The sequence below is a fragment of the Aspergillus tanneri genome (assembly GCF_003426965.1).
Source record: "Aspergillus tanneri strain NIH1004 chromosome Unknown AapTan_3_pilon_pilon_pilon, whole genome shotgun sequence".
Taxonomy (NCBI): domain Eukaryota; kingdom Fungi; phylum Ascomycota; class Eurotiomycetes; order Eurotiales; family Aspergillaceae; genus Aspergillus; species Aspergillus tanneri.
Window position 1 is genome coordinate 4,609,626 of NW_022984630.1, and position 14,102 is coordinate 4,623,727.

The 14,102-nt window shown below is 42.1% G+C and overlaps 2 protein-coding genes across 2 annotated transcripts; one reads left to right on the forward strand and one right to left on the reverse strand.

Moving 5' to 3' along the window:
- Nucleotides 1-6,716: 6,716 nt before the first annotated feature.
- Nucleotides 6,717-8,661, forward strand: ATNIH1004_005299 (uncharacterized protein; the record flags this gene model as incomplete). Its single annotated transcript, XM_033569953.1, has 5 exons — nt 6,717-6,833; nt 6,884-6,978; nt 7,044-7,664; nt 7,724-8,062; nt 8,124-8,661. 5 exons carry the CDS (start codon nt 6,717-6,719, stop codon nt 8,659-8,661), a joined length of 1,710 nt encoding a protein of 569 aa, XP_033428759.1.
- Nucleotides 8,662-9,685: 1,024 nt separating this feature from the next.
- ATNIH1004_005300 (amidohydrolase family protein) lies at nt 9,686-10,437 on the reverse strand (the record flags this gene model as incomplete). Its single annotated transcript, XM_033569954.1, has 5 exons — nt 9,686-9,823; nt 9,884-10,054; nt 10,147-10,264; nt 10,337-10,365; nt 10,417-10,437. The coding sequence occupies 5 exons, from the start codon at nt 10,435-10,437 to the stop codon at nt 9,686-9,688; spliced, it is 477 nt and encodes a 158-aa protein (XP_033428760.1).
- Nucleotides 10,438-14,102: the final 3,665 nt, after the last annotated feature.

The window sequence follows — 14,102 nt, forward strand, 5'->3', positions numbered from 1 at the left end:
AGCTTTTATACTGCTCGATATCCTGCTCATCAAGTGGCCATGACCTAGCAGCCTTTAATATTTGTTTATAAGGTGCTTTTTAAGTATTAAATACATACCTTTGGATTACTTGTATTAATGTTAAGCCTTTTCCATATGCATTAGACTTATGATGAGTCTGCTTAACTGGATTTGTATTTTTTAGAGCAGAATCCCAACTATGTGCTGGAATCAAAGAACAGTGTCGGTTTAAGCCTGCTGCAATAACTGGATTTTTTTTATGTAAAGCCCAGTTTCGAATAGCTGGTGCCTCATGCGCTGTCTTATATTAGTACTTTAAAAGTACTTTAAAAGTACATTAGAAATACTTACTAATTAGTAAAGATATCAATTCTTTATACTCCTCCTCTGAATGACAATCAAGTAGGCTTTTCATTCGATGAAATAGGCCCGTATTAACTAAGTCACCTGTAATTATCTCTTCAATTCCACGTAGAAAATGAACTTGACAAAAGCGAATAGTATTTTTTAATTGCCATTCAGTATCACGTCCTTCAGGATCCAACATCTGAAGCCACTGCCCGAAACCTAAATAATTAGCACTTTAAAAGTACTTAAACAGCGTTTAGAAAGTACTTAGTAATTTATACCTTTCGCTTGTGCCATATCCATATCCATTGTAACTGTATGCCATCCAGTGCCATGCAAATGCCTCCATAAAATGTCCTGTCCTGCCTTTTTCTTGATCACCTCTTCAAGGTACTTAAACATATTGAAATATGTAGCAGCATCCTCACGTGTAATAAAGCAGCGGCAGAGAGTAAGGACTAAAAAGTGTTAGTAAAATATTTAAAAAGTGCTTAAGAAGTACCTACTCTTATTTGTTTCTGGGACTTTTGTTGCAAATACTACCTCTTTGATTGAGCTTGATCGGACACGTTTATGAGACATATCCATAGAAAAATGTGGGATTGAAAGCCATATTTCTGCTTGTTCCTTTGTAAGACAGAAAATATAAAATGAGCTATTTGTATTACACTGTGAAGAAACATATGTCTAAAAATATTTTAGTAAATACTAATAAAATACTTTATAAGTACTTACATTCAAATTTGAGTCTCTGCACAACATAAAGCGTAATCTATTATAATCTTGACCAAATAGAAATCGAAGAAGCCGCTGCTTATATATTATTCCACGAAGAATGTCAAGATTTGAAAATGCTCGATGTAATTTTGCAAGAACCCGTCCTGAATTTCCTGCATTTTTTTGAACATATTTTCTAATCCAGGCCCCAAGCTGATTGCTAAATGCAAAATGTGCTAGAGTATTTAATCAGTAGTTTAATAAACACTTAAATAGTGCTTAGGAAATACTTACCAGGACTCTTGTTAAAAGCACTTTGCTTAATAAGATCCGTTAATCCTGCAATAACCTCTTGAGGTGCTTTTCGTGGTGGTGGTGGTGGATGTGTATGAACACCATATGAAACAAAAATAAAATATGGATATTTAAAGAGATCTTGCGGAATAAGCCAATGAAAAATAACTTTACAAGATGTCTTTTCTAGATACCCAACGCCTTGTGTATGAGCGTAGTCTATAAAGTACTTAGTAAATAATTTATAAGTACTAGTTAAGCATTTAAAAACAGACTTACTGCAAAATTTCATTCGTGTGTCATTACTTTCAATTGCACCACACTGCTCAGGGTTAATAATAATTGAACCCTGAAGAAGAGCCTTTAGAAATTCAAAATCAAGCTCGTTTTTGGGTATCTTTTGAGTATAATGGCCGCGTGGATCCACTGCAGTATTTACACAGGAAAGATATGGCTCATATTCTCCAAAAACGTTCTTAACATATTATAAGTAAGTAAAAAACAATTATTAAGTATTTAAAAAGTACTTACTGCAAAAGGTGCCTTTGTGAGCTGTACTTGACAGTCCTTATTCTTCTGAAGGCACCCATGACTACCACAGAACCGCCGTGCAGCAGTTAGAAAACTATATATTTAATTAGTATTATTTAGATGCTTTAAAGCACTTTAAAATAATTTACTTAAGAGATACTTACTGATATGCTTTCCGCTTCATAGGGTCTGACTTAATTAATGTAATCCCTTGACGAATATTATTAATCTCCTTCCATAATTCTTCAGATAGATGAGTATGGTGTAGGGATTTTAATCTTATTCCAGCCCATTCACAAAGCTTAACCCCTTGGCAGGTTGAGGAGCAATGATAATATCCTGATCCTAAAAAGGTGGAAAGTTGACCTGGTCAATTAAGATACCGCTGCTTCATTGCATATTGTATCTAAGTACTAGATTAATAATTATAAAGTACTTTTAATACACTATAAAAATACTTACGCTTTGAATCTTATAATCAATTGTTTTTCGCAAGTGATCAACTACAGGGACCACGTAGGCATATCCTTCCGGATTTGTAGATGGATACTCTGGTAAATCATTAAGATACTCAAGATATAAAGCCTTCAGCTGATGCTTAGGATTCTTTGTATCAGTCAGGTCAACTGGAATCCTCTATATTATATTAATATTTTTAAAGTTCTTTAAAAACATGCTATAAGTACTTACACAGTAATCACTGTCCCCATCTTGTAGCCTTGAGATATGGAACCCAACATTTTGAAGAGGAGAGGGTGGTCGATCAAGAGTTTCAGTGTCTTGCTCAGAATTAGAGGCTGAATCAATATCCTCTGGTAAAGGAGGTATCATTTCTGATAGACTCTCTTCAAGAGAAGCAGAAATATTAGTACTGAGCACCATTTTTAGCTTAAGAAAAAAGTGCGTGAGAGATTCTTAAGAGGTAATAAAGAAGTAATTAAGAAGTACTTTGCAAGTATTATTGTGCTCAAATATATTACTAGTTTGTAGGTGTATGGGGCGTAAACCAAATACAATCTAATCTAGGGCTAGGGCTTCATAAATACAGGCTATTCCTTTTTAGGATTCCAGGCCACATCATCAATCAGCTTACTGTGGCCTGAAGGGATACTGTGGCCGAAACTCTATTTACTGTTCATGCCACAGCATCGTTCAAAGAGACACTAAAGCCCTGGATATCTAGCTTACTAATATAGTACCTATTACCCGACGACGTACGCGCTACATAGCTAAAGGAAAATAGTATTTTATTTAACTAAGACAAGATAGTGCAATGGCCTAATAACACCAACCTCCCACCCGAAGAGACAACTTAACCCTTGAAGGGGGAAAGGACCGTATTAACAAAACAACCCAGGCAACTGGGAGTCACAGGAACGGGAGCCATGGGCGAATGCAATGGAGTGTGTTTAGGGACAGGTATAAATATATTACTATCCATATGTGGTATTTGAGGTTTTTAAACTATATATTTATACTCCCTTACCAGCCCAGCCACCCTCTCCTGCGCAGCAGGGCGACTAGACTGGGGAAGTCTAACAAACGTGCGATGTGCAGTAACTATAAAAATAGCCAAGGGACCAGCAGCAACCTCCGGAGCGATATAAGGGTGTCGCTGGCTAGTATAATAAACACAATTTAAACAACCTGGCAAGAAAACACATACTGACGCAGCATCTCGCTCCAAACAAACAAGGCAATGGTGCCGAAGCAGGAGAGGATGGAAATCCCTCCTATTCCAGCAAAACCAAGCAGGGCACAGGTGTGAAAACAACATTATCTTTAAAGGATAAATAAGGACGAACTCCACGGAGAAGGCAACAGTGTCGTGGTGCGGATTCTCCCGATAGAGGCGACAAAGCTTTGCGGTAAACTATCTGCGAAAACACCTATATTAGTAAGCTCAAAACATGCGAGAAAGCACTGGAGGAGCTGTTACCCTTATTAGCTAAGACAAAAGAGTATGCACGTACCGCAAGAAGCTTTAAAGGTTTTTTAAAAAAAAAAAGAAGAAGAAGGGAGGAAGAGGAAGTAAAAGCTTAGTGTTTAATAACAGAACTAAGCTTAAACGGGCGAAAAACTGCAGTGAATAAAGCAGAACTATTACTATAAAGTAATTACCTGCGAAAACATACCTATACTTACCCAAGCTCCAAGACATTATACCAAACATCGATCAACCGCATAAACTATTATAGGAAGGACTTAAGGGATTGGAATCTATAACATATTACCTATTATAACGCATAAATTCACACTACAGTTGTTAAGGCTTCGAGGGCGAAGCCTCTTGGAGGGGAAGATAGTGTTAGGAGCGCTCGGAAGCACGATAGCTAGATCCTTAGCTAAGATACTTAGTCAGGTGCGAAGTGTTTATATTCGCAACTGCAGGCCTAAACTCTTAAAGGCCAGCAATTAGTTCTGCAATATACGTGGTCCTATCTTCTCTCCCATATAGACACTCCCTTTCGCACCGTAGCGCCCCATTCAGCTCGTTACCGACCCCCACGCATAACAGACAGCTTCAGTTCTGGTATAATCAGCTTGCCAACTTGCTTAAAGATGTCCCCGCTCGCCTCGTGTATAATTTTGATGAATGCGGCTTTCAACCAGGCAGTGGAAAGCCTTAAAAAGTGCTCGGTACAAAGGGGAGAGTTTCTGATCTTCCTGAAGCCGAGCATGCAGAGAATATTACTGCGCTTGAGTGTATTGCTGCAGATGGCTGGATTATAACTCCGCTTTTTTATCTTTAAAGGAAAAAAATTTATGGAGGCCTGGTATGATGAAGCAATTCCCAATTACTATACTGCAGTCACCGATAAAGGCTATATAAACGATGAAATCACACTTAAATGCTTAAAAATTTCACGAGGAGACAAAGATCGTACAAAAAAAGGAGAAAAACGGTACTTATCTTCGACGGCCATACAGCTATAAAAGTTGAATTTCTTAACTCTGCGAGACCTATAAGATCCTCCCTTTTACTTCCGGCCTTATACAACTCATCTCTGCCAACACTTATGGAAAGCCCTTTCTCACATATAAAACGCATTTTCGCAGTGCGAATAACCTCATCGCGCAGTGGTGTGGAGTTCCGGGAGATAAAGCAGATTTTCTACGCGATATTGTTGCCGTACGTGAGAAGACCTTTAATCCACGCCTTATTCGCAACTCCTTTAAAGAACGCGGTATCTTCCCTACAGATGGATCTTTAATTATTGAAGCTATTTAAAATACTTTACCACCGCTACCAGAAATCTCTGCACCCGATCTTCGCGCGTATAGCGAGAATACGCCTCCTCTGAACCCATTATCTTTAAGCGTTGAAAATACGCCTCCAAAAAGCGCTCAGCAAGTCGAAAAGAATTAGAAGAAGCTATTTAAACTCTTAAATAGCGATACACCGATTAATCCTCGCGTTGAGCGCTATCTCGGGCGCTTATTTCATCAGCAAAACTTTAATCCGAACAGCTTGCCGTTATGAATTCAACTCTTGAGCGAATTAAGGCCGCGCAAGCACCTCGAAAGCGCAAAAAGACTAAGCGAGAGGTTCAACGCCTCGGGGATAGTGGCATACTACGCGTAAAGGATGCGAATCGGTCTATCGCGGACAGGAAAGCCAAAGATGATGAAAAGAATAGGAAAGCGGCGAATAAGGCGTATTTAAAGGCGTACGGTCACCCCCACCAGCGCCCTATATAGAAAATAAAACTACAGATTCAAATACAGTATTGGCAGAGGAATCAGGCGATCAACTTTATTTTATTGATTCTACAGGCGTTTAGTGATAATAATGCGAATTGCTTCATTTTCTTCCTTTACGTTGAAAATTCCTTTACGCTGCCGACCACCCACCGGTGGAAGGTGGGTGGTCGGAACCGCCACTGATATCTGGTATCCGTGCAGTAAAAAATACACCCCTTGGGAAAGGGTGTTGATACTGTATGGCGCGGGTTCGAACCCTGGAGCTGGCACAAATTTTCACCCGCCCGTCCATGCGTAGTTGGTCCCAGATTTGACTATACCAAGAGGCCTATAGGCATCAAGCCTCCTACAACTAACTCCAGTTTCAACTCCTTTTAAGGTCCCCCTACACTTAGAATGTTATATTGCCTTATCCATCTGTCTCTACCTAGCTAAAAAGGCTATGTAGAATTTAGGGGCATAAAATCAGTAGTAAATGTCCAAATCAATGTAGTAATTATTTTTTATATAGAAATGCAGACTTTTGGGAGGTTGAATTGCTTCAGATAATTGACGCGTTGAAATTTGGAGGGTGGAACGCTCGATTTGTGTGGAATGCTCGCTTGTGAAATATGTTAGGTAGCGGTATCTTAAAAGGTTGACATAAATCAATTTCGATGGTCGAACTGCTTCAAGCACCGCACTACCTCCGGAAGTGACATGTCCCAGTTTCAAAGTCATCTAGTAATTAATTCAACGCTTCAACCTACATCAAGGTCAACCAACCTGTCATGGCGATGATGAAATATGGCAGGACGACCATATGAACCAGGTCTACTACTCCCGAGGGCCGGGAACGGTGGATTCTCTCCCTGGCATGCCTGTTCGCGGAAAGGGGTTGGGTAAAGACGCCACTCTCTGCCATTCCTCTGCAAGCATCCATGAACCACTAAATCATCTTACAACCAAGGAATATCAACTGGCTATGCCTACGCATGGACTTCCTTCCTTATAGCAACGGAAATGGATACGTCGACAATTCCCTTATAAGTTGCTGTTATTAACCTACCTACTCTTGGATACATACCTCATATTCAATCACCAACAGTTGTAACGGAATTACAATAGTTCCCCTTGCTACGATGACCATTACGCCCAGCTCTGAAATCACCCCCTCAACAAGACACGATAGTCCCCCACCACCTCGGTCGTTTCCGCTCGGAAAGGCTAATATCTATCAACCCCCCGATGAACTCCATGTACGTCAATCGATCCCTGCCAAGCAAACCCTCCGTTAATGTCCATCTAGGCTATTAGCACGTCCCTACCGACTTGGGACTCGGTGTCTGCCATGGCCCGCCAAGACAGTTGGGTAGTGGAGACGGTCAAATGGGGCTATCCACGGTGAGGCAACCAGATCTATATCTGGCGTTGACGGACTCAGTGGGATTAGCTAACGGGGCACGAAGATTCAAAATAAACGCTCAAGTCAAGGAGCTCTCGGATGCCGTCTTACACCGGCTCAAGGTCACCGATGAAATGACAGGATGTATGATATTCAGTTCTGCAAAGGCTGCTCAACAATGTGCTACCACCCTCAAGGCCACCTCGAGGCAGCAATCGGTTATAGAGATAGTTGAATTCGTCATGTCTCCTGCCTCCGACCTTGGAGATGGGACGGCCTACTGGGCTCAGTTCTCGGCCACGTTATTCCCGGATGAGCTGTGGAGTGAGGCCTTGGCCTTTTGGCGTGACACTGGTACTGGTATTTCCACACGACATGCTCCTTTCTGTCTCGAGGAATTATGCTACCTGGAGTCCAAGTCCTCCAATCCAGCATATCAAACATCATCTCCATGCAAAAGGGAGAACCAATCCAGCTCCCAACTTCACATGTCAGTGCGCTCGGCCCTAGTTAGCATACCCGCAATACAATCCGTTATTGCGCAGTTCGTTACCTCCGAGCAGCCAGGACAACTTCCCGTACAGCCGGACGATGTTTTCCTGTACCCAAATGGGACAAACGCTATATATTTACTATCGCAGATGTTGGCCTCGTTCAAGGCCGAACCCACAGTTGTGGCATATGGGTATGGCTATCCAAGACTCCGTTCCGTGTCATGACATTCCCTTATATCCTATCCTCTAGGTGGCTATATCCCGAGACAGTTAAGGCGCTCCACCGATGTGCTTGGAAAGAATGCATCTCATATAAATACGGAACGGAGGAGGAGTTGGATCAACTGGAGAGCATGCTTGCATCCGGTCGACTGGTTGATGCGCTGTTTTGCGAATTGCCCAGCAATATTAAACTGTCATCACCCAATGTCTTCCGAATCCGGGCCCTTGCAGAACGTTATAGTTTTATCATAGTTTGCGACGACACAGTTGCCGGTTATGTGAATATCGATGTTCTTCCTTACGTGGACGTTATAATTTCAAGCCTGACAAAGACTTTCAGCGGAGCCTCTAACGTCACTGGAGGAGGGTACGTTTTAAAAGAAGTTCTTGGTTTCTCTGCTATACTGGACGGCACTGACAACTTGTAGACTTGTGGTCAATCCCAACTCGCGTCATTACAGCAGAATCCATGGCACTCTATGTACGGAGTATGAGAGTACCTACTTCCCAATGGACGTTGACGTTCTCCGGAACAACAGCAAGGACTTGGTCTGGCGGATAAAGCAATGCAGTGACAACGCGCTTCCTCTGGTGGATCTATTTCAGAGTCACTCATCGATCGCTCAGGTTAACTATCCGTCCACGTCGCCAACTGCATCTTTATATAAGCGCCTGATGCGGAAAGGTGGTAGTTACGGCAATGTCCTGAGTGTGGTTTTTCGGGAACCACGCAGTGCAGAGCACTTTTATAATACCTTAAACATATGCAAGGGCACAAGCTTTGGAACAAATTTTACCTTGGCCCTTCCATATGTTCAGTTGGCAAACTACCGGGACCGTGACAAGGTTGGAAAATACGGCGTGCCACAGCATATTATTCGTATGAGTGTTGGCCTTGAGGACAAGGAACAGCTTCTCCACGCCGTGGCAGCTGCCCTTGGAGAAGTCGAAAGAATTGAATCTTGAATATCTTGCGCGACGATTCTTAGCCCATTAAGCGAGCTCTTTGTATTTACAAATCATATATATATCTTATACTTCGAAGCCCTCACTGAAATGGACACCGCTGCATATTGCTGTGCCTACTAAGACTAGTCTACTTGCCATGTCGACCGTATTTGGTCAATCAGGCCAGCTCATTGTATCAGGCTGTAGCTCTTCTGCTTTGCCGCCTCAAAAATGGCCTCTTCGTCCATGGTCAATACTGTCCCACGGTCTACTACCAGCCGACCGTCCAATACAACCACGCTCACATCACGCCCAGTCGCAGAATACACCATATTACTGACTGGGTTAACGCAAGGCTGTAGGTACGGCTTCTGCATATTAAGAGCAACAAAATCTGTTCTTTTATTAATTTTCAGACTTTCTATCTGGCCCGCAAGACCTAAGGTCCTTGCCTCATTGATTGCCCCCATCTCCAGGATGGTTTCTGCGGGAAAAATACTGGATTATAGGATATACTCCTCTGGATGATTGCAGCCAGATTCAGCTCCTGCAGCAAGTTGCAGTTATTCTGGCAGGGAGCCCTGTCTCAGCCATACTAACATTCACACCGGCTGCTACTAGGTCTGGCACCCGGGTGATTCCCAACGCCAGTTTTGCGTTCGAGGTCAGGCAATGCGCAATGTGAGCTCCCGAGGCGGCCTGCTTGGCGATGTTATTGCTTTTATCCAGATGGACCATGTGAACCAGCACCGTCGATGGGGACAACAATCCTACCGACTGGGCCCAGGAGACGGGCGTATGTCCAAGCGAGGCGAAGGAGTGGTATTAGAGCGGTGATTCTGCGCAGGATTGTAATTGGGATCCTGTATGGGTGATTGCTGTTATCTCTTTAAATCGATCATCGGTAGTACTGACGGTGGTTCCTGTGAGAGACGTGCGGCTTCCGTGCAGACAGATTGCGTGCCACTTACAGTCCTGGGGTGAGGGCTCCGAACCAGACCCGAATCCGGTCATTTGCTGCGCCATTCCATCTCCTCCATGATTACACTATATTGGATATGGAACGATCGGTGGCATTATCAGCCGGAGCAAGCAGGAGGGCCCTCTGGCCTAAACAGCCCCGGATACCGCTGTCCTGGACCACCCGACAGAGCTGGTCACAATCATGATGTTCCAAGGACTGGGCATGAAAAATATCAGATGTATCTTCGAAGGGCTACCAAGAACACACACAACACACGCAAAACATGCTCTCTAGAAAGCACGTCGTGCCGGACTTGAGCATCTCCGCTACACTCAATTGCACGGCCACCGATCCCTCTTCAGTCGTCATGATACGCTGCAGGGGACGAATTACGTCCGCTAGCCATGGTTCTAGTGCCTCCTTGTCTGCCGTACCCCGCAATAGTGACTGGATAGTATGCATTTGTGTTGATATGAGCCCTGGGATGGCGACGTGCCGCTAAGGTCGTACTCTCTTCAATAGGGATATCTCCGAAGTACGCTGGTCGCGTCAAGGTCCGCAATGATATTTTCCTGCACATAGATCGCACCGTCCTCAATGATGCGCCTCGCGGGGTCCACGGTGACAATAGTCGCGTGAGTGTAGAGCATGTCTGGCCTGGAATTCCAGACGCATATTGAAACATCAGAATAGCGGCCGTGCTATAGGATATCGCTCGTAATTACAAACCCGCTAATCAGCCAGAAGATAAACCGAACCTATGTTGATGAGTGGCCTTGGATCTGAGTTAATTATTCCTTGCCTTGTACCATGAGATCCGCGATGGTCATGGTTCATCAAAAGGGCGCGATGCAACTGCGGCAGCAAGGAATGTTATCTATCCCTTACATGAAATAGGGGTCACCCTCCAGGATCTAAGTAAGTAATCTGGAAATTATCCATATTTCACTGCTGCATTAAATTCTATTAGTCTCAACGCATGTATCCTGTAAAGGGCTAGAGCCCGTTTGACCTCTCGGGCCAATGTCCCTATTATCCCTATTGTCCCTATTGTCCCTACTGTCCCTACTGTCCCTTTTGGCCCATTGGCCCTCGATGTTCGCGAGGCACAATTCTCTTCAATTAAGGAGCTCGGGCGAGCTGACTATCTAGATGGGTGACTAAGTGAGGCCACGTGACCATACCGAATATGGTAGGTCCCTAACACCCCCCCTTGGCCGAAGCGTGCTCACCCAGCACCATTACATACAGAATCGCGTGTAAAGCCAAAAAATAAGCAAAAAAACTAAGCTAAACCTATATTATCGAGAAAAGCCGTGAATCCTTCAGATCGAAGCAGTTTAGTGAGACCGTCCGCAGCGTTTTCCTTACTAGGGCATAGCCAAATATTAATAATGCGGTCCGCCGCGAGCTCGCGTGTATAATAATACCGAATATTAATATACTTAGAGCGCTTGGTGGTGACCGTTGAACTGATAAGATCCTTGCAACCTTTATTATTAACGTGGAATGCAATAGGGTCTAAAGGTGCAGAGTAGATCTCTATTTTGTTAAGTAGGCGACGAAGCCACTAAGTTTCCTGAGCTGTGTCCGACGCCGCCATATATTCTGCCTTATTAGATAATAAGGCAATGGATGTTTGTTTGGCAGATTACTATAATATCAGGGCACCGGCTAAAAGTACGATATAGCCTGATACTGACCAATAATTATAATAAGGACCTCCCCAGCCCGAATTAGTATAAACCAGTGGTTGCGGTAGGGGTCTATTTAACATGCGAAAGGTGATACCACGTGTATAAGATCCTTTTAAATATCAAATTAAGTATTTAGCCGCTCCGAATACCTTTTTGGTAGGGGCCTTGTTAAATTGCACTAATAAGCTCGCGATACACACAATATCTGGACGGGTTTTTAAGGCAAGCTATTAAAAACTACCCGTGAGTCGATTATATTCCTTGTTTACAGTGGGATCGGGGTTGTCATCGATAACTAAACCCGGATCTGCAGGTAAAGAGACTGGATGGGCATCTGCGAGCCCTGCCGAAGTAACAAGATTATTAATATAAGATGTCTGCATAAGCTTAATCTAATTATTAGATTGAGTAATCCCTATGCCGAGGAAATACTTAAGATAAGCTGTCTTTTTAATCGCGAATTTTTGTTGCATTGCGCTTAGAAGCTATTCTATGTTTGCTTTAAGCACAGTAATAATAGTAAAATCATCTATATAAGTAGTTATATAGAGATTCTTGGGAGTTTGGTAAATCTATAGGCCTGGGCTATAGTCGCTTGTTTTAAAGTCCAAAACTTTAAGATTACTACGGAGATGGTCGTACTATATACATGCGGAAGGCGCGAGACTGTATAAGGTGTTATTTAGCTTGCAAACCATGGTGTAGGATTACCTTTAAAGCCGGTTGGTTGGATATATATTAGCATATTAACTTTGCTATTAAAAAATGCCTGCACCGCGTCCGCCTAAGTAATATACTATTTGCGATAAGCTGCAACTGCGAATAGGATATTAATTATTTGGGGATAAACCACTGGCGAATATGTCTCCCCAAAATAAGGATCTTGTTTAACCAAGTTACCATGTATAACCCAACGTGCCTTGTATTTAAAGGTGCTGTTATTAAGGTCCTTAACACTAAAAACCCAACGACCAGGGATAGGCTTTAAGCCCTTAGGCATAGATTGCTTATTAATCAAGTCCCATGCCTTAATTTTGTCGAGACGGGAAGCTTTAAGCTTGCAAGCTGCTAACTATCTATTTTTATTAGGTGATTTTATTGCTTCCTGCCAAGTATTTGGAATCGGGGGCCGATTTGCCTCAGCAGAAGCAGGCGAAGTAGGGGTAAATCCTGCGAATAGAGCAAAGCCTTTAGCAGGTCGAACCCAGTCAGATTGTCTGCTATCCTCCGCGGGAGAATCCCCTATGAGATGCAGCGCTTCTTGCGCGAGATATTTAGGGTCCGGAGGTACAGTAAAATTAATTGGTTTTTTGTAAGCTGTTCCCTCTGAGCCTGTTTGTTAAATAAAACATGGCTAGTCCGAATAGCCTTGTTTGTCTCTTTAATATAGACCTTATAATTGGTTAAAGAATCGCTGCTAATATAAATACCTGGAGTGCCACGGCCAACAATCTTGTTGAAATCTTGATATCCTGGGTTATTATAATACCAAACATAATAACCAAAGGAACGAATGTGAGCAATCTGCGGATACTTGTTAAAAATACAGAATGCAGTATAACATGCTGCAAGGGCTAAATATCTGGATTAGTAAATACCCCCTGGAACTAAGTAATCTGCGTATAGTGTAGTAGATATAGGGATGTTATTTATAATATAAACTGTATATTATATAGCGTCCTGACTAGAGCTAATATAGTAATCCAGAATCATGCAGAATCACGCGTGTATGCTTAATAATAATCTAATTAGTATATTTATCTGGTTTATTCTGCTATAAAAAATAAGGATTAGTTAACTTTAACTTCGCACTATTTTTATTTGCCTATTTTATTATTTCCTTAGTCACAAATTTGTTATCGCAATGCACGAATGCAGGTGGTTAAAAGCCTTAATTTTTTATATAGCTAAGCTATTGCTCGAGATATTAGTGGACAAGCTTTTAATTCTTTAGAAATAAGATCCACTAATAGCAAGTTGCATTGTCTGTTATTAGTATATAATAGCAAGAACCTGTACAAGAAGCAGGGTCGTTAAGCTGCTTATAGTATTTAAACAAAGTATTGCCTTTACCCGCAATATTAATAAAAATGCGTTGAAGAGGTCTCGTGGTATATTTTACCAAGGTATAAAATAGGCTGTGTTTCTGATTCGCCGCATGGCAGATATTGCAAAAGGGCCGAGATTGGGGATTAAAGATCTTAATCTAACTGCCAGGCGTACGAGATAATCGTAAAATATCAGGGTAATTTAGGTGCGCTAATCGTCGATGCTATTAGATTATAGTAGCTACCTAAGGATTGGATGCTTTAGAGGCTATAGCCGCAAGAGCTAATTCCTTTAAAAATATCTTGTATACTATACTATAAATCCTATAACAGTTCATTGTTAAAGGGACTGCAGTAATAGTTAAGCTATTTTTATTAGTAAAAATAATATTGGTGTACGCGTCCTCTGGGATCGATGGTTTAAAACCTGCTTTTAGAAGCTACGCGTAACTTAACAAATTTGCTAATAAACCAGGTATATGGCATACCTTTGGTATATTAAAGGTAATATTATTTAACATTATTCGGGCCGTTCCCTTAGCAAGGGAAGGTTTTTGTCCACCTAAGAATCCGCCAATATTAGGCATACCAGTCAGTAGAATCTCGTATGTTGAAAAAATATCTTGTCTAGGGGTTATGTAGTACAATGCGCATGTATCCATATACTATTTAGGTAGTAGCTATATACTTGATTCCGCAATATAATTTGTAGATACAAAGGGCTTCGGTGCAGGTGGTGTATATGCAGGA